The 19665-nt window shown below is 33.9% G+C and overlaps 1 protein-coding gene across 1 annotated transcript; it reads right to left on the bottom strand.

Annotated features, from left to right (window-relative positions):
• Positions 1–8348: 8348 nt before the first annotated feature.
• On the bottom strand, positions 8349–16864 carry LOC132704100 (testisin-like). Its single transcript, XM_060673871.1, has 5 exons — positions 16736–16864; positions 13823–14036; positions 13474–13631; positions 10455–10676; positions 8349–8577 (listed from the first exon to the last, which is right to left on the bottom strand). Exons 1-5 carry the CDS (start codon positions 16800–16802, stop codon positions 8375–8377), a joined length of 864 nt encoding a protein of 287 aa, XP_060529854.1. The 5' UTR covers positions 16803–16864; the 3' UTR covers positions 8349–8374.
• Between the last annotated feature and the right edge of the window lie 2801 nt (positions 16865–19665).

Here is a 19665-nt window from a genome sequence, read left to right as displayed (position 1 = left end):
AATGGCAATAAATATCTGACGCATTAATTAGAATACCTTGGTTAAATTTAGCAAAGCCAAACCATAGTAACCAAAGTCGTGAAAAAATTAGAAAGGGAGAACTGATGAGAGGAATGAGTGTAAGAAAGGAAATTCTCTTTTGCTTAGAGAAGCAAATGGTAGTCATTAACATGAGTTAGGCTTTAGGCTTTTATGTGGAGGGAGCAAATCTGGAACAAGTTGAGAAGCTGACGTCTTTGGGCAGTGATATTAACCATAATTGAAGTTAAAATTAGAATCGCAGCATTCGTAAAAGTAAAAAAAGTTCTTTACACCCATAATTTAAAACGGAAACTGCGAATGAAAACGGTTAAATGTTACTTGATTTCTATTCTCCGTTATGGCACGTAGCTATGGACCCTCACTGACTCGCTAACCAGGCATCTAGAAACATAAGAAATGTGTATGCACCGTCGTCTACTGAAAATCAGATGGGTGGATAGAATGAAAAACTCGGTAGTGCTAGAAATGAATAAACATCCATATAATTCAATTTATTTCACAATGTCCTTATTAGTACTGTTCTTCTTATTTGGTCACCCGTTTCGGACGATCAACCATCATGATCTATGATCTGTGAGGTCTTTCCATTTCCACCCGTCTTCAGCGGTTCAAAAACATTCTAAACAGAGCTGTACTCCGGTTTCCTTGACAATGAGGTCCACATATCTGACTGGAGATCTTCTTCGGCTTCTCGTTCCTTGCACCTTCCCTTGAATAGTGAGTTTTTGCAGTCCGTTTCTTTTAACGATATTTCCAAAAAAGGATGTTATTCGTTCGGAGACGATGGTGCGCAGTCTTCTTTTAATCTTTAACTGGTTTAAAATTAATTCGTTCGTTCTTCTTTGTGCCCATGATCTGCGCAGTATCTTTCATGAGTAACACATTTCAAAAGCATCGTTAGTACTTTTGTCTGTTTCCTTGAGTGTCCAGCACTCCAATGCATAAAGGAAGACTGAGAATATCATAGTTTTGCTGACCGCCTTTTGATTTCCTGAATTAGTTGTGACAGAGCCAAGATACACGAACTGATTAACGACATCTATACCATTAATTTTCTTAATCGATAATCATTATCTTTGTCTTTAATCTGTTAATGGTCAGTCCTGCCTCGCTACTAGCAGTCTCGACTCGCTGCAACAGTTCCATTATTTCTTGCTCGTGCCGGCAAATAAAGTAGTATCGTAAGCATACCTAAGATTATTAATCGTTCTACCACCCACAGAGATACCTCCTTCCCAACCTTCTGTGGCTTTACGAATTATACACTCGCCATACATGTTAAACACAAGTGGACTCGCAACACAGTGTTATTTTGATATAGACCTTTTAATAGTTTAATGAGGTGTTCTGGGGTACCCATTTGGGAGAGATACCCCCATACATCCTGCCATCTAATTCTTTGCTATGGTCTATAAAACAGATATAGGCAGCAAACATTAAACTCTCGTGATTTTTCTATTATTTGCCTGATATTAACAATCTGCTCTCTGGTGACACGACCAGGAACAAACCCGGCCTGTTCTTCGGGTATATCAGGCAGCAGGTGTACCTTAAGTGTCTCCAGAATTAGCTGTAGCACTATCTACTCGCATGAGGTATTAACGCGATGCTGCGATAGTTGTCGCAAATTTCTTTTGACCCTTTCTTGTGTAGGGGTATGTACACAGAGATTGTCCAGTCCTCTGGCCATGTACATGTGCACCAAATGCTCTTTCACCGTTCATGAAGTAATGTTATACCTCTCTCTCCTGTGCGGTAAGACGCCAGGTTCAAGATCTAAAACATTTGCTATCTCCTCTGCAATATCTTCTGTAGCTTCCGGATGAGGCATGAGTTGCTGACAATATGATTTTGATCGTTCCAGTATTTTATTTGTGTCCCTTAGAATTATCATCTTCCGATCTTATACTATTGTGGTTTGGGGCTAATTTTCGCGTTAGTTGTTTGGTCTTCATAAACAGATCTCTGGTCTCATTTTTGTTCTGGTATGCTTCGATTTCTTGGCATATATTGCTTAGATCTTTGTTTTTGTCGTCTCTGCACGTTCGTTTGATCTTTTTATAGAACTTACCACATTCATTTATAGTTTCTTCGATGGTCAGTCCTTTCGATTTTAGCTTTCTCACTTGCATCGGTAATTGCACGTTTTATCTTTTCTCATTTAGAGTTTGAAGTGTCATCTGTGTTGGCGGTGATTTCCCGTAGATTGTTTTTGGCTACATCTTTATGTACGGTGTTTTCCTTTAGTGACCAATTTCTGTGTTCAGTTTTTTATTCATTTTATATCTCATTTTCATGCGGACTTCTGCTGCCAGGAACTGTGGATCACTGCCACAATCGTTGCCTGCAAATGTTCTTACGTCTTTAATCGATGATCTAAAGCGGCTTTCGATAAGTATCAAATCTATTTGATTTCTGTAGATCTCTCGTGGTGACCTTCACGTGCACAAACGCCTTGGGTGGTGTTAAAAACCAGTATTTGAAATAAATAGATTATTTTCAGCATAGAAATCGATTAGTCGTTCTCCTCTTTGGTTTTTTCCCCTAGACCATACTTGGCAACAGTGTTTCTTATATCATTATTTTCCATGGTGGAACCAACCTTGGTATTAGTCAGGGTCATGTCTCTAGTTGGTAGTCTTTCGAGCCCATTTCCCAAATCTTCGTAAAATGCATCCACAACCTCCTCTGTTGCATCGATTGTCAGTGGATAGACTTGTATGATGTTAAGATTCAAGGGCCTTGATTCGAATCTAAGCACTATGATTCGATCACTCACTGCTATGTATTCTTTAACAGCTTTATTGCTGTGCGTACCTACTATCACCGCAACTCAGTTTCTTGCAGCCGATTCATGACCTGAATAGTACACCGTGTTATTGTTGTTGCTAGTGAAATAGCCCTATCCCTTCCAATGTGTCTCTGCGATGCCAACTATCAGACATGATATGACAAATTTCAGGTGGATTTCTTCGTTGTAGTGTACAGTTTCATTCCAGTAGCCCTCTTTCCATGAGATGCCTGGTCTCCTACACCCATATGGCCGGTAGCCAATTTCACACTGTCAGGCCCGCACCCCAAGCAGCGCCAATTGCTTGTTGGATCGTCCGACTTGTTAAATTGTCTAATGCCCATGATTGTTTCATCATTCATGATGATTCTTGGGATGTCTTTATATGTAACGTGATGCAGTGGGGTCCCTCTTTCTTCCACATATAGCGACGGCATTTGCTCTGTGCTATCCTTAGGTTATACCGCCTATACTCGGTCGTCAAAGCCTTGTTTGTGAAAACAGGGTTCGCCAAGTAAAGGCGAGGTTGGCATTTGAGTAGGCGAGTCTAATTGAGACGCTTCAGAACCCCACTGTATTGTAGGGGTATGTAATGCATAGAGGAAGATACTTAGGGGGGTCCATCATACCTTCTCATCTAACCACCTCTAAGAAGACATTGTAAGAATTATACTTTAACGCTTACATATAAATTAAAGAAAAAGTCGATCCTCTCCTCATTAAGAATTCATCTTTGAAATTATTTATAAACTACTTATCAGATGGACAGGCTTTAACAGTTCATCATTTTCAAATTTAATAGCATTATATTATAGGATCTATGAAATCTGACAGTATTGTTCTCGGGATTAGGGTAGAACTTGCGGTGCCGTGTAACAATCTGGTGGATGTTGGACCATTTTAATGCGCAGTGTTTTTAATTTTATGTACTAGATCGACAAGGTATAAGTAGTACGTTTGAGAGAGATTCAACCAATTAGGCTGTTTTAGATAGTCAGTAATAAGATCATATTTCCTGAGGTTATAGCAATAACGTCAACAAGCATTCTCGCCGTAACCTCCTCAAATCCAGCATCTATTTAAATGGACCCTCTATTTTTAATTTATTATTAAGCTAATCCTAAACCTTTGGTAAAGACGCGCTTGAGAAAAACTTTTTACAAATAATGGGTGTTTTTTTCCGATGTATAGAACTTTAAGTTGGCATTACTGTTCAAGATGGCGACCGATTTAACAGCTGTCGAGTGATTTATTCTCAATTTGGTTTGGCAATTCATCATGAATAGACTCACGGCTGAACAACGCTTGCAAATAGTGCAATTTTATTTAGAAAATAATGGTTCTGTGCGGAATACGTATCGCGCACTACGTCCATTTTATCGTCGACAAAATCGACCATCAGAGCAGTTAATTCGATTAATCATGGAACGTTTTCGCATCACGTTTACTCTTATTGATAACTCGCATCCCCAGAGATGCCGTACGGTGCGCACAGAAGAAGCTATTGCTGCTGTAGAGCGTAGCATTGAGGAAGACCCGAATGAGTCCATCCGCCATCGAGCACAGAAATTGGATCTGTGTCCATCTACTTTATGGAAGATTTTGCGGAAGGATCTTGGTTTACGTGCTTACAAAATCCAACTCGAGATTGCCGTTGTTCCCGATTTTCATAAACGAATTTTGTTTATCGATGAAGCGCATTTCTGGTTGAATGGCTATGTCAACAAACAAAACTGCCGCATTTGGAGCGAAGCTAATCCTCAAGGGTATGTCGAAACACCGTTACATCCAGAAAAACTGACTGTTTGGTGCGCTTTATGGGCTGGTGGAATCATTGGTCCGTACTTCTTCCAAAACGATGATGGCCAGAACGTTACAGTCAATGGTGATTGGTATAGAGCTATGATTACTAACTCTTTCATTCCTGAATTGAATAACCGTGATGTCCAGGAGATGTGGTTTCAACAAGACGGCGCAACATGTCACACAGCTCGTGCCACAATCGATGTATCGAAAGACACGTTTGGTGACCGCTTAATTTCACGTTTTGGACCTGTGAATTGGCCTCCAAGATCTTGTGATTTAACACCGCTAGACTACTTTCTGTGGGGCTATGTTAAATCATTGGTCAATGCGGATAAGCCACAAACGTTTGACCATTTGGAAGACAACATTCGCCATGTTATTGCCGATATACGGCCACAAATGTTGGAAAATGTCATCGAAAATTGGACGTCCAGATTGGACTACATCCGCGCCAGCCGTGACGGTCATATGCCAGAAATCATATTTAAAATGTAATGCCACAAGATTATCTTTCGGATAAATAAAATCCATCGTTGTTTTATTGCAACTTAAAGTTCTATACATCGAAAAAAAGCACCCCTTACTAAGATGCCTAGTCTCGCTGTCTAAATACATAAATAAATGTACCTCTCAGTGTTCTGAAGACTCGCGAATAAGTTTCAAGCACCACATATCGAGGAGCCTTAAGCAAGGGACACAGTTAAGACCGCAGTGAATGGAATGCTTTCGACTATTTTAAAATGTATTTTAAAGATTCTAAAAATCTCGCTCGGAATTGGAAATTACGCTATGCAGTGGGCAATTAAATGGTCGATGAAGTTCAGTTTACATTTAATTCAATAATATTGATAATATCACGGACCATCCAAAAGAAAATATGAATAGGTAATATCTCCACCGAGTGCATAGTAAGTATAAGAACGACTCGCAAATTGTCTTTCAACACTCGTCCAAATCTACTAGCTTATTGCCGTTTCGAATAGTATGTCGCACCCCATCCAGCTACTCTTACGTCCGATCCTACTCCCAAGTAATTCTGTGGGTGTTCTATGATCTCGCCGCTTGGTAAACAATTTGGTTTGACAATATCTGTCAAAAGATGGAACCGAGTTTTATTCATTAATCTTAGATACACAAGGGTCGCTAAAATGTATTTCTCAATTAATAATTCTTAGTGAACTAGGTAGGTAGAAATGGTATGTAAGCAGGGTATTTTAAAACAAATACGAAAAATTTAAGGAGGTGAGTTCTTGTTTAGAATAATCAACACTAAAATATTCAGGAAGTATTACTATTATAAAAACACACTCTCAATGTTTTTTAAAAAGTGGAGCTGATTGAATTGGACGACACTTCTTAAATTTTAGGAGCAACTTATGGAAAGACAGAAAATATATTTATTTTAATTTATTTATTTATAACTTTTTATTTATTTATTTAGCACCATTTTTATCTCATTCATTTTTTTCTTAATATATACCGTTTCTGATTTAAAAAAACTATACATTTTAGATAAAACAAAAAAAAATCAAATGAGCTGTTGTCACTTGTTAAGGCGTTTCTTAATATTGCTTTATTTGACATTGCACGCTAAGTCTGAATGCAAAATCAAAAATATATACCTAAATGGTTCAATAGGAAGAGTCTTAATCAAATAATGATCAATTACATTAACGTATAAATGGTAGATGTGCTTTTAATGCAGGAGCCTGCTAGGTTTTTCCTCAAATGTCTTGCAAAGTTCACGAAATATTTTTTACTACTTTTTTTTACGAAATTATATAGAAAATGATTGATAAATGTTGACTCAAAATACAATTTCTGTTTGCAATAACAGCAGAATGAAGACATTAAATTTTATAAAAAACGTATCATTTTCAATTTTCTACAGAAACGAATTTCAGAAAATTTGGATAGAGAGACGGGAAAATGATAGAGGAGTAAAAATTCGTATTTGTTATAACCAATGTAATTGTTCTAAAATAAGACAAAATTTTTGAAAACATACTTTGCTATTGCGATCTAGATGTAAGATAAACACACAATGCAATACTATTATAGTATATTATGCAAAAAGTTTACCAAACGTGATGCATATTATACTTTTTATAAGAATGTTAGTTTTTGGGTATATTTTTGCAAAACTGAGATAAAAGTCGGAATTTACAAACGTCAAAATTGATGTGCTTTAAAATGTTCAAATAAACTAGTAACTCGTGACTCAAACTCCGTTTACCACACCTGCATGAATACTATTTTTGCGACATAGGTTGTTCATACGGATTAAAGATTTAAACGAAAAGTCGTAGAAAACGGAAACATATAAAAAATTATTTTATAGTAATAATGATGTGCAGAACATTGTTTAATAATAAATATATACTAATAATAATAACATTGATAATTTAATAAGCAAAAAACATTTGTTATTTGTTACTTATATTTTTTCGTTAAGTACTTTGTACTAGTTTTAATTTCAATGAAGAAAAATTGTCCCTCGATTTAAAAATTCAAGTTTGGAGTTATATCTGAGGGATACGGAAATATCGTAGTAGTAGGTTTAAACGTTATATTTCTTAATATTTCTTAAGAACATTTGACGTGGGAAGTATGGATTGGCTGTCTCGCTCATTGTTTTTGGAAGGTTGTGGTGAAAAGTATTTTGCGATGGAACGCTTAATACAAGCTACGATGAAAAAGTAAGGTGACTTTTATAATTATAATATTTTTTGGAGCAAATGGAGCAAAGAATTTGCATAAAATTTTGTGTAAAAAATGGAATACAGTGCTGCAAAACACTTGAACAAACCAACACTAACCAAAACACTTGAAATGTTGACAACTGCATATGGTGAATATACTTTGAGAAAAAAAATGTTTATAAGTGATGCAAGGTGTTCCAAGATGGCCAAGAAAACGTCGATGGTGTTGAAACAATTCATGGACAAGCATTCTTCAATTAACATGAGAAGGTTTGATTCTGAATTCTTGAAGCGATTTTACGTCGAAACTAACCAAAATATTGTTAGGATAATGTCATGGATTTTGATCGTTCAGTGAACTGAAAGAAAATTAATTACGAAACAATCGGTTTTCTTGATAAATGGTTTTAATATAAGAAGCTAGTTATTTTGCTAGAGAATATGTTATAGAACCAATGGTGCTGACAATCGATTGAAGGAGTAATTTTTTCTCAATTTTTTTTAAGGCTTTAAAGGCTATAAGGCAACATGATATTTAACGTTGCTTACTGCTGCTATAAATAGTTATATGTTGTTCTTGCACTTATCGAGCGGCTTCAACTAATGCTGAAACTTCATAGGTCTTGTAATTTGCCATTTATATTCCAAAGAAAAAAAAGGTCGGGTTAACTTCGTGATAGTAGGTGATGTCGCGATAGGTCATATAGGAAAAAAACGCAACTAAGTTCATTTACTATCTCTTCGTCACTATTTAAAAAAGACCCTATAAGTGAATGAGTACACTCAAGACGCTAAGAAAACACCGGATTGCATGGACCACTCCAGCAGATTCTCATATAAAAACTGAGCATAGTAAATTAAGAAGCTTCTCTTGGTATCCAATACGGAATAAGAATTTGCTAAACAAAGCTAGCAAATTAGAAGCTCATTTTTTAGAGATTTTAGTGTCTAATTAGTTTATGTATATTAGCTCTTTTGGAAGAAAAAAAACAAATATTATAGTGCGTTTTTATTTCATTATATCCTTTTTGTATTACGATTTATTGACATGATCCAGTATCCACTCCAATACGTGAGCTATATTTACGAGAACGCCGACAGTTTCTTCGCACGTCCTATCCGCGCTTATGGCAGATGTGACCCCCAGAAGAAAATACCTTTCAGGACCTTCGTCTAACTTCTGTAGTTGCACCGCCGGCGATCCGGAATCTCCGTAACAAATATTTGTTCCGTTCCCTCAAAAAAAAAACATTTTGAGAGAGTGTAAGAGATGCGGAGTGATTCGAAATAACGCTAAGAAGTGTAATTACATTAATTAACTTTTAAATTTATTCATTACAATTTACTAAAAAACTGCAAAACATAATATTGTCTTCAGCATTTGTTTTCCTTAAACCACCATCAAACAATCTCGTTATTCTCCCAGGTATGCAAACTATATTATGTGCTGGGTATTATGCGTGTGACATTACTGTAAAGGAGATTCCTCACGTAAAATTAAGGCTAGAGGGGATGTTTGTAGGTCCGATAATAGCTACTATATATATATATATATATATATATATATATATATATATATATATATATATATATATATATATATATATATATATATATATATATATATATATATATATATATATATATATATATATATATATATATATATATATATATATATATATATATATATATATATATATATATATATATATATATATATATATATATATATATATATATATATATATATATATATATATATTCTCACGTATTGATTCACGGATGGAAAAATGTGATGACACTATATTCCGGGATATCATCCGTTCGCTCGTTGAACTCCGACTGGAATCCTGCATCCGACTGGAATCCTGCAAATCTTGCATCCGACTGGAATCCTGCAGACGTTTCGCCAAAATCTCACTTGGCATCTTCAATGCTCGCGTTCCGAAAACACTTCGAACACTGGGAGGTTATCGGCGGTGCGTGCGGTATTTATAAATATAATAAATACCGCACGCACCGCCGATAACCTCCCAGTGTTCGAAGTGTTTTCGGAACGCGAGCATTGAAGATGCCAAGTGAGATTTTGGCGAAACGTCTGCAGGATTCCAGTCGGATGCAAGATTTGCAGGATTCCAGTCGGATGCAGGATTCCAGTCGGAGTTCAACGAGCGAACGGATGATATCCCGGAATATAGTGTCATCATATATATATATATATATATATATATATATATATATATATATATATATATATATATATATATATATATATATATATATATATATATATATATAAGAAGCGAAGGACAGTAACGGGGCTACTGGTAACACACAAACAAACTGTTAATTATTGGGATCACCCCAACTTCGATGGATCGCCGTAAAGGGAGCAATAAAAGATGATGTTTGCTTTGAGCTTCAACATCTTTTATTGCTCCCTTTACGGCGATCCATCGAAGTTGGGGTGATCCCAATAATTAACAGTTTGTTTGTGTATATATATATATATATATATATATATATATATATATATATATATATATATATATATATATATATATATATATATATATATATATATATATATATATATATATATATATATTCTCACGTATTGATTCACGGATGGAAAAATGTGATGACATTATATTCCGGGATATCATCCGTTCGCTCACTGTTCGTGTTCGAAGTGTTTTCGGAGCGCGAGCATTGAAGATGCCAAGTGAGATTTTGGCGAAACGTCTGCAGGATTCCAGTCGAATGCAGGATTTGCAGGATTCCAGTCGGAGTTCAACGAGCGAACGGATGATATCCCGGAATATAGTGTCATCATATATATATATATATATATATATATATATATATATATATATATATATATATATATATATATATATATATATATATATATATATATATATATATATATATATATATATATATATATATATATATATATATATATATATATATATATATATATATATATATATATATATATATATATATATATATATATATATATATATATATATATATATATATATATATATATATATATATATATATATATATATATAAACGCTCCGTTTATCTACCAAACTTACCTCCAACGCTTACTACTAGTTTATCTGGGCCGCAGCAATTTGGATAATCGTAATTGTCAACAAAGCCAAATTTCCCATACATAAGATATGGTGATAAAATTTTTTCTCTATGATTTACGTAACCCCATCCGGATACAGTTAAAAAATGCTTGCCCATGGTTAAGTAGTTTTCTGGATGGTCGACGATATCTCCACGAGGCAAGCAGATCGGTTGGACGTTTTCTGGACAAAAAAAAAATTACTCCAAACCTCCTACCTATGTTTCATCGTAAAAGGTTTAATCAAAACTCTGACCTATTGCGTAAACTAATTAAATTTGAGTTGGTAAAGAGTGTTCTAAGAAATTCAGTTCTGTTTGAAATTTATATAGCCGATTTTGCTTTGATTTCTTAATGCAATTGTTTCCTATTTAGTTAGACACGAGGTTAAACGTTTGAAGACAGGTTTTCACTCAATAAAAAGAATTTATTTAACAACGGGTTGTGGAACTACAATTTCTGAAAAAAATTTAATAATTACTCGTCATGGCAATGCATGTTTAAGATGAAAAGTGATCCATAATTTTTTTGAAGACTCTTTCTCAACTTAATTTCGAAAACTAGTTTTTTTCCAAATAAATAAATAGGTGCCGAAAACATTTTGTTTTTGTTGTAGCTACTGCATCATTTAAGCTCTCAGTCACTGTATATAAAATAGATAAAGGTCGTAATCGGAACCGCAATTAACTAAAGCAGAAGAAAAAACATCTACTGATTTGAATAGTTAATTTTTTAGTAAATCCCGAATAAATTACAGTTTATAAAGCTCATTGTCGTATTACCCTTTGTTACCTTAAAATAAGTTGTTGGCCTTCAGAACCATCCTAAGTTATTCTATTTTTGATGTTTCATTAATTCACTTTTTTCGCAGCCTGCGACCGTGGCGAAAACTTTTATTTACATTTTCTCCTAGGAGAATTACCTAGAATGCTTGAAGAGGTGATAGATCAAGTTCCAGTGTATAATTTTTTTCGGTATTTTTTTTTGCAAATTTCAAACAAATGTTGATGGAGTTGGCCAGGCGTTGCGCAAATTCAGTTTGAAAAATAGGTTACTGAGAGTAAGAAAAGCTTCAAGTAGTTCGTTTTTTTATTGCAGTAAGTATTAATTAACCAATATTTCTAAAAATGTTATAGAACATAACATCAACAACAAACGATAATAAAACCGATAACAACTATAATTAAAGGCACGACAATGAAAATATTACGTGAAGTAAATGGTTACGTGTTTTGTATATATCCACTCGCATTCAAAATAGAGTCTATTGAGAATGATTTTTTTTTGATTCAACATTCGTATATTTTGAGGGTTTAAATCCGGCCATTGCTGTATTTTTAATAATGCTTACTTTTTCGATTTAATATAACTGTCATAGTAAAGGTGGCTTTATCAGTAAAAATAATTTTTCCCAAAAATCGGAATACTCATTTATGTATTGTGACTCTTGAATTTTCCTTCCTTCTAAAAAGATTTACTAAAAAGTAATAAAATTAATTTCATTTTTAGTAAATTTTCATAAAAGAAAGAAAACAAAATATTTGTGTCGTCTTCATTTCTAAAAACGGCCCTCTTTTTTCCACTCAGTTTAGTTAGTATTATTGCTGAAATAAAAAAGGAGTAACCCATTTTTTTAACTGAGTGTTTCAGTGAAATCATGTGAAAAAGATCTTTTGTTGTAACAGAAAATATTTAGGTTGCTTCAATTAAAAATAAAAAACTTGGTAATGTTTCTCAACTTTGCCATGAACCGAACAAATTATGCAATTTTTGTGTTACAAGTTTTTCTCGGTTATTTCTCTTAGCCCCTGTAGGTTGGTACGCAAATATAAAAAATATCCCTGTGCAGCTTGATCGACGTAAGACGAGCTCATCGGAGTGTTGTTTGTTATGTAGGCTTCTTATAGTGCTCAAACTTCTTAATTACATAGTTTTCATGTAAACAGGGTGTTCCATTCCAAGCATAAACTTTTTTATTTTAATTGCAGCGCCCTACACGTTCGGAGGCGCCTTTCCAATACGAGTTCACAGATTTATGATCGATCGATTTTAATATATATCATAAAGAGGGCTAAAGTTTATTTTGGAAGTAAGCATTGAACATGAAAATGTTGCCACGTTTCGCTGTTTGTGAATGACTGTATTTTTCAAATTGGCACCTCCCGTATAATATTTGTCAAATTGTCGAATTATTCTCTCAAATGCTGTTTACCACACTTGTTGCAAAATATACTATAAATAATATTTAAATTAACAAAAAACCAAAATCTAAAAGCAATGCATACTAGTTTTCCATTTTGAATTTTTGGCCATAATATATGATGGAACAAGTTTAACAACAAACGCGATTTTAGTCACTAACTTCATTTAGCCAGAACGGACCAAATGCTCCGAATATTGTATTTTAAATATTTGTATTTGACCAGAAAAAACAAACAGAAATCATTTATGTAGTTATAAAAAACCTTTGCATTAAACTTTTTGGTAGGTCCTCTCATTTTCAGACCGGTTAGTGGATAATCTTACGTTGAGCACGCTATGCATGCCCGAAGGTATTAATCCCCTAGAATAGTGAATGGAACTCCACCTAACAATTAAGACAGCGTATGAAACTCAATTCATACAAATACGTGAAGGAGATAACTTGCAACAAATATTATTAAAAATCTGTTTAATATTAATACTATAAAGTCAATAAATATAGCAACCTTTTTAAGAAATATGTGTTACGTATTAGTCATTAGTGCGAAATTGGGTACGGTGCACCTGAAGAAATGTTAGTTGTGCACCATTTTTGTCTTCAATTATAAGCCATTATCCGTAGTTAATGAATAAGTAATGAAAATTACCAGAAGGTGTTGTGCTAGCAGCAAACGAAACTTCATACATACTCAAGGGTGAAATTTAGTCTTTTAAATCGATAGAAGAAAGTCAATAAAATAGATAAAAGAACTGATACAAATAAATTATGTTTTATTTACCGTTATATTCAGCTGGTTGAGAAAATTGAAGCAGACCTAAGTCAATATCCTCAGATTTGTGAGCTTCACTGATGTTCATGACTTGTGCGGTGGAGACACAACCATCACCCTCACAATATGGAGGTTTATTGAAAATAATTCCTAAGGTCGCCGTTATGCTACAAGAAAAGGCAACAAGCAGTTATAAATTTCCGTAAGCCTATTGAGACAAGAACCGATTAGCAACAACCTAAAGATATGAGGTTAGAGGCTGATACATGGCATCAATTGTATCAACCCCAGCAGTAAAGCCGTACTGATTTTTTAATAATATATTGTTTTTTCCCTAAAGTACTTTTGTATTACATACTATTCAACAGTTTCATTGAAGCAGTGAGCGGCAGTCAACGCGTAATATTTGTTGAGTAATGTCCCACCGCAAAGCGCTCCATTAAATTTTATCAGAACCATCCATGGAAATTGACCAAGTTTCGCCTGCTCACCTCCGATGAGTCTATCCGCTGGAGACGCCTTTCCGCAATCCTTAGTGGGCAAATGTTTCCAATTCGTGTGATTATCAAGATCTGCTTAAACAAGAAACTCAAACTTTCGGTCACTTATAATTTCGAATTACTTGCTCATAAGGAAAGAATTGTAACCTTCAAACTTTGTTTTGATTGAAGTGAGACAATTTTGCAGAGAAAAACACATTTTATTAAACCAAAAAAATAAAGGCAATACAAGAATAATGGTTGAATCTAAGCGCACTAAAAGACATAATAATACATGCAACAAGAGATTCAGAAAATAAGTTATCGAGGAGAAGATGGAACAGTCTATTCCAGCAATTATTCCAGCCCAGGGACCAGGCGGTTATTCGCAATGGATACCAAACTAACTATCAACTACTGTGTTTAAAAGCGTTAATTGAATAGACTCTAAAAGACAACAGACCGCAAGTTCTTGTTTTCGTATGCTTCCGACACTGTTGAATAACCTGTTATTCTCAAAGCACCGGAACAAAGTAGAATATACCATAGATATTCAGATTTGATCAGGAACATCTTGGAAAACCCCACATCAACCACACGAACCAACACGAAGATGCTAGGTAGATTCCAACCAAGAAAGTTAAAAGACAAGCCGGCACAATGGAATTGGAGTACGCTTTTAAAATGATCAACCTGCATGGAAAAGATGAGCGTATTATTGTCATCTCTGCTTTGCAGAAATGGCATGGTTCGGAAATTACAACAAGCCATATTACAAGTCGGCTTACGTATAAACTATCTGAAGACCAAAGTAATGAGAAACACAACCAAACGGTGGAGCTGACTAAGATATCTGACTGAGAGATATCTTCAAAGGCTATTGCATTTAAAAGAAATGCTTTCAATCAGTGCGTTTTGCCCGTCCTATGGAACGTAAAGGCTAATACTCACAAAAACGTCAAGATAGAATTAGAAACGAAGAAATTCGTCATAGAACGAAAGTGGGAAGATATAATAGAATATATCACAAAAGTAAAGTTGAAATTGGCAGTACACATTGCGAGACTACAGGACGGCAGATGGGTAAGGGACATCTATGGATAAAAAAGGTATAAAGAAAAAATTGGATGCAGACTTTAGAATGAAAAAGACTTTAGAAGGCTTATGCTCGACGTTGGACAAGAGAAAAAGGTTGATGATGGTGATTAGTACTCTGTTTTTGCTTAATTTGATTAACTAATGATAGTCAAAATATCAGGTGCCTGCTGAATGCGACTGTGTTTTCTAGATATATGACGACAAAATATTTGGTGAACCGACTAGCGGATTTACCTTAAATTATAAAGGGTAATCTAGGATGATGTGCTCTATAAGCTTTAAAATATTTTGAAATATCCCGTGTTGCCGCTTCTGTATAAACTTAGCAACATCTTGCTTATTTTAGAAGGCACCCCCAGTACATCTTTTCATCTTTATATTCTATTCCACAAGTAGCATTAATACATAAAAGATAGTCTATTTTAAAATGAAAACGAAGTTTTACGCATTTCATTCTGTCTATGTGAGAAGCTTTCTTCGAAAAGACTTAATGTGTTTCGCAAATATCATGAAAATGTATTTTGGTTTCAAAGACGGAAAGAGATATGTATAAAGAAACTGAATCACAATTAACTTTTTTTTTCCTAAAATTCGAAAATTAAACAATTACAGGTTGCTAGTTTTTAGAACTCCCGTACAAAATTTTAGAAGAGAGAATGCCTGACAGTTCCTGGAAAAACTCATGAAATAATTTTTTTATTATTGAAAACAGAGGAGTTCCATTTAAACTAAGCAAGATGTTGCCACGTTTATATAGAAACGGTAACACGGTATTCTTGAAAATATATCGACAAAACACCTGTTCTTACATCACTCTATATAATTTAAAGAATATTGGATAATCCGTTCTCCAGATACTACTAGTAGACTATCCATTGTGCGCCACCCAGTATACTGTGGTAGAAAATACTGAAAAATGGTGTACAGTTCAAAATAATCGACTTCCATTACAGACATATAAAGTAGAATTTTAGAACATAGAGTTCGTGTATGAAACTAGTGTAAAATTTTCATCTCATTGAAATCTTTGCACTTAATTTTGATCCAGTCTATATACATTGTGTCTCATTTAAGATGAAGACACCCTACATTTTGGCTGTTAAAATAGATACAGATTTGAAGTTTTGGTTATTTAGCAGTGATACAGATTGATGATTCACATTTTTTAAGAGATTCAACTGAAAATTAAATTTAAAAACCGGTAATTTTCGATATTTTACTTAGAGTTGAGATATCAGAGAAAGTTATTTGAAAATGTTATTCTGAATATTATTCTAACCTTATGGTCCATTTTTTTTTTGTTTTTTCGTTATTTTATTAAAAGTTGTTTTTTTTATATTCATTTTTTAGTTTCATTGAAAAAAGCATTTCCTCGTGCAATGAGAAGACGTTGTAGATGTCTTCTGTTAAACTGTATAGTGAATATTTTGTTTTTGTTTTTTTTTTTCATTTAAAAGCAACTGCTTACTAAATAGGACTCAATTTATAAAACTGATGTACATTAATGATTTCACAAGTTATTATTATTACTTTTCATGAAACACGTGTTTGTTTAATAAGAAATAAACTAATAATAATAAAGAAAACCGAAAATTCGAATTTTGTCATGAAATTTGATTAGAATAGTATATTCGGAACAACTTTTTCCCATATCTCTAACGGCAATCATTTATTTTCCTCATTTATCTCCTTACCCGTCGATTTCACCTGTGAAATCCATAGGAAACTCGTTGCCACAAGAATCAAGACGGTCTTGCACATTTCGTTCTTCTGCAATCGAATAAACCGAAATTTGTGAAAATCATGGAATTGCAATAAAACGCGAAAAGCACTGATTGATTTCTGCTTTATGGAGCATAAAGTCTCTACAGTCGATTGTAACAATGATTTGCAATAAAACTTTATGTTTAATTAATTACATTATCGCTTAAACATTGATTGATTTCTGCTTTATGGAGCATAAAATCCCGACAGATATACCTTGTAAAAATAATAAAATTACATTGATTTACAATAAAATTTATGTATAAGCAATTATATTATCGGTTAAACATTAATTGAGTTTTGCTTTATAGAGGCTAGAATCCCACCATATATAACAGTTAAGAAACCAATTTTAAACTATGGAGAGTTGATATTTCCCCATGTAGCTATTTTCGCGCTCTTTTCTTTCTAAAAAGCGATCCATATACTAACACGGAAAAATTCAAGATGATCTGAGCCACATTTTCAGAAAATAATGACACTCTTGACTGAAAACTGTCGAATTGACAAACGGCCGTATCGGTAATTAGAAGCCGTTAGTAAAAAGCGACTTTTTGATATTGGCTTCAGAGGTGCCTGAATTATTATCATAGGCACAATAATTAAGTGTTCGATTTCCACCAGCATTTAGAAAACAAACTGTCGGATTGTGAGCTAAACCTTTAAAAACAAGGAAGGAAGTATAAAATTTAACCTGAAAGTAATCAAGTCATTATAGGGACGTTAAATCGTCAACGCAAGTAAAAGGCGGTAAATATCTGACACATTAATAAAAAACAATTTGGTTAAATTTAGCAAACTCAAAATCATAGTAACCATAGTGGTGCAAAGATCGGAAAGAGAGAACAGAAAGACATTATAGCAGAGCATAGTCTGAGGCAATTCCATTTTGCTTAGAGCAGCAAATGGTAGTCATTAATGCATTATCTATGCTTCCTCAAAGAACCGGTACACTTGGCATTCACCTGCACCAACCAAACTGATTACATTTGGATCAGCAAGAGATTCAGAATCTCTATTACCCTGGCATCGACGTACCACTCAGGCATAATGAAAAATGAAATAAACAAAGTGCATATACGAGAAGTAGAAGATCTGATGCAAACGCTCACCATTACAGAAAATAATTTTGAAGAATTATGGAATAAATCGAAAAATATTTTTAAGTACATTCAGAAAAATAAGCTTTCCGCTTTCAATCTAGCCGGATCCAGTTGAAATTAGCAAGAAAATATTTAAATTGTTAGAAGATGCACGAATTAAAACAATGACAGAACTCTTCAACATTGTATATAACACTGGAATAATGCCAGAAGATTGCTTTAAATCTTTTTTTTTTGTGCATCTAATGAAGAATAGAACAAAATGCAGTGACCATCGGACTATCGCTTTATGAGCCACGTTTTAAAATTATTCTTGCGCATAATACACGAAACCATATCCAGTAAGTTGGAACATAGAATTGGTGAATCGCAGAAGAGGTTTCGTAAAAGGGTTGATTGAGAGATGTCAGGACTTGAGTGATGATGTGCCAAACTGTTTCAACTTCAAGATATCCGAATCCGAATCATAAGGCCGTAGTAAAAATTGAACCGCATCTTAGTTATCATATAGAGATCAAGAGGAGGTACATCAGGGTTGTATTCTGTCACCTTTGTTGTTCAATCTGTATTTAGCATTCCAGGAGTGATCATAAATGGAAAAACTGAGAATAACATCACATATGCCGATGACATTTGAATCATTGAGAATACACAGTTGTTGATCCGCAAACTGTCTTTTTATTCCCCTACGGGGTACTTATCCTTGTCCACTCGGTTGGTAGCGCAGGACTGATGGATCTGCAACCCTGCAAACTGAAACTACGGGTTTGCTGAGGAAATTTGACTGATGTAATCAAAAATATATACCTAATCCTATCATAAATTGTTCAATAGGAAGTCTTAATCCAATAATAATGAATTACACTAACGTATAAATAGCAGACATGCATTTCATGCGCGAGCCTGCAAACCGAAACTCCTTGCAAGGCAGGAATTTTCAACACTTACTATAAAAATTGAATTTTTGCTTTTCCTTAAGTGTCTTGCTTAGTTAATGAAATTATATAGAAAATGATTGATAAATGTTGGTACAGAAGACAATGACTGCTTACAGTAACAGCAGAATAAAGACATTAAAATTTTCAACAAATTTGGACTGAGAGGCGGGAAAATGATAGAAGAATAAAAATTCGTATTTGTTATAACCAATAAAATTGTTCCAAAATAACACAAAACTTAGAAAATACAGTTTGCTATTGAGATCCAGCACCGCTTCAATTTTGACATTTGTCAATTCTGTCATGTGATGTTATTTTCCAAAAATGTGCCCAAAAGCTAACGGCCGTAGTAAGAGTATAGTATGAACACGCAATGCAATACTATTATAGTATATTGTGCAACAAGTGTAAAGGGCATTACTTAATAAAGGAGAGGGACTTAAATAGTTTACCAAACGTGTTGCATATTATACATTTAGTTTTTGGGTATATTTTTGCAAAACTGACATAAACGACTGAATTTGTAAACGTCAAAATTCAAGTCGAGCGGTAAAATGTTCAAATAAACGAGTATAATATAATATAATAATATACTATTTTTGCCACAAAGGTTGTTCATAAGGATTAAAGATTTAAACGAAAAACTATAAAAAGAAATTTTATGGTAAAAATGATGTGCAGAACATCGTTTAGTAATGAATATATACTAATTATAATAATATCGTAGATAATTTAATTAAAAAATTGTTTTTTATTATTCACATAGGAAATGTGTTTTGGTTAAGCAAGGGTTGTCACCACTATGAAGGGATAGTTCGT

This window comes from Cylas formicarius, unplaced genomic scaffold, assembly GCF_029955315.1.
Source record: "Cylas formicarius isolate icCylForm1 unplaced genomic scaffold, icCylForm1.1 PGA_scaffold_10__41_contigs__length_53128322, whole genome shotgun sequence".
Taxonomy (NCBI): domain Eukaryota; kingdom Metazoa; phylum Arthropoda; class Insecta; order Coleoptera; family Brentidae; genus Cylas; species Cylas formicarius.
The sequence above is the reverse complement of the archived record's forward strand: the minus strand, read 5'-3'. Positions and strand labels throughout refer to the sequence as shown.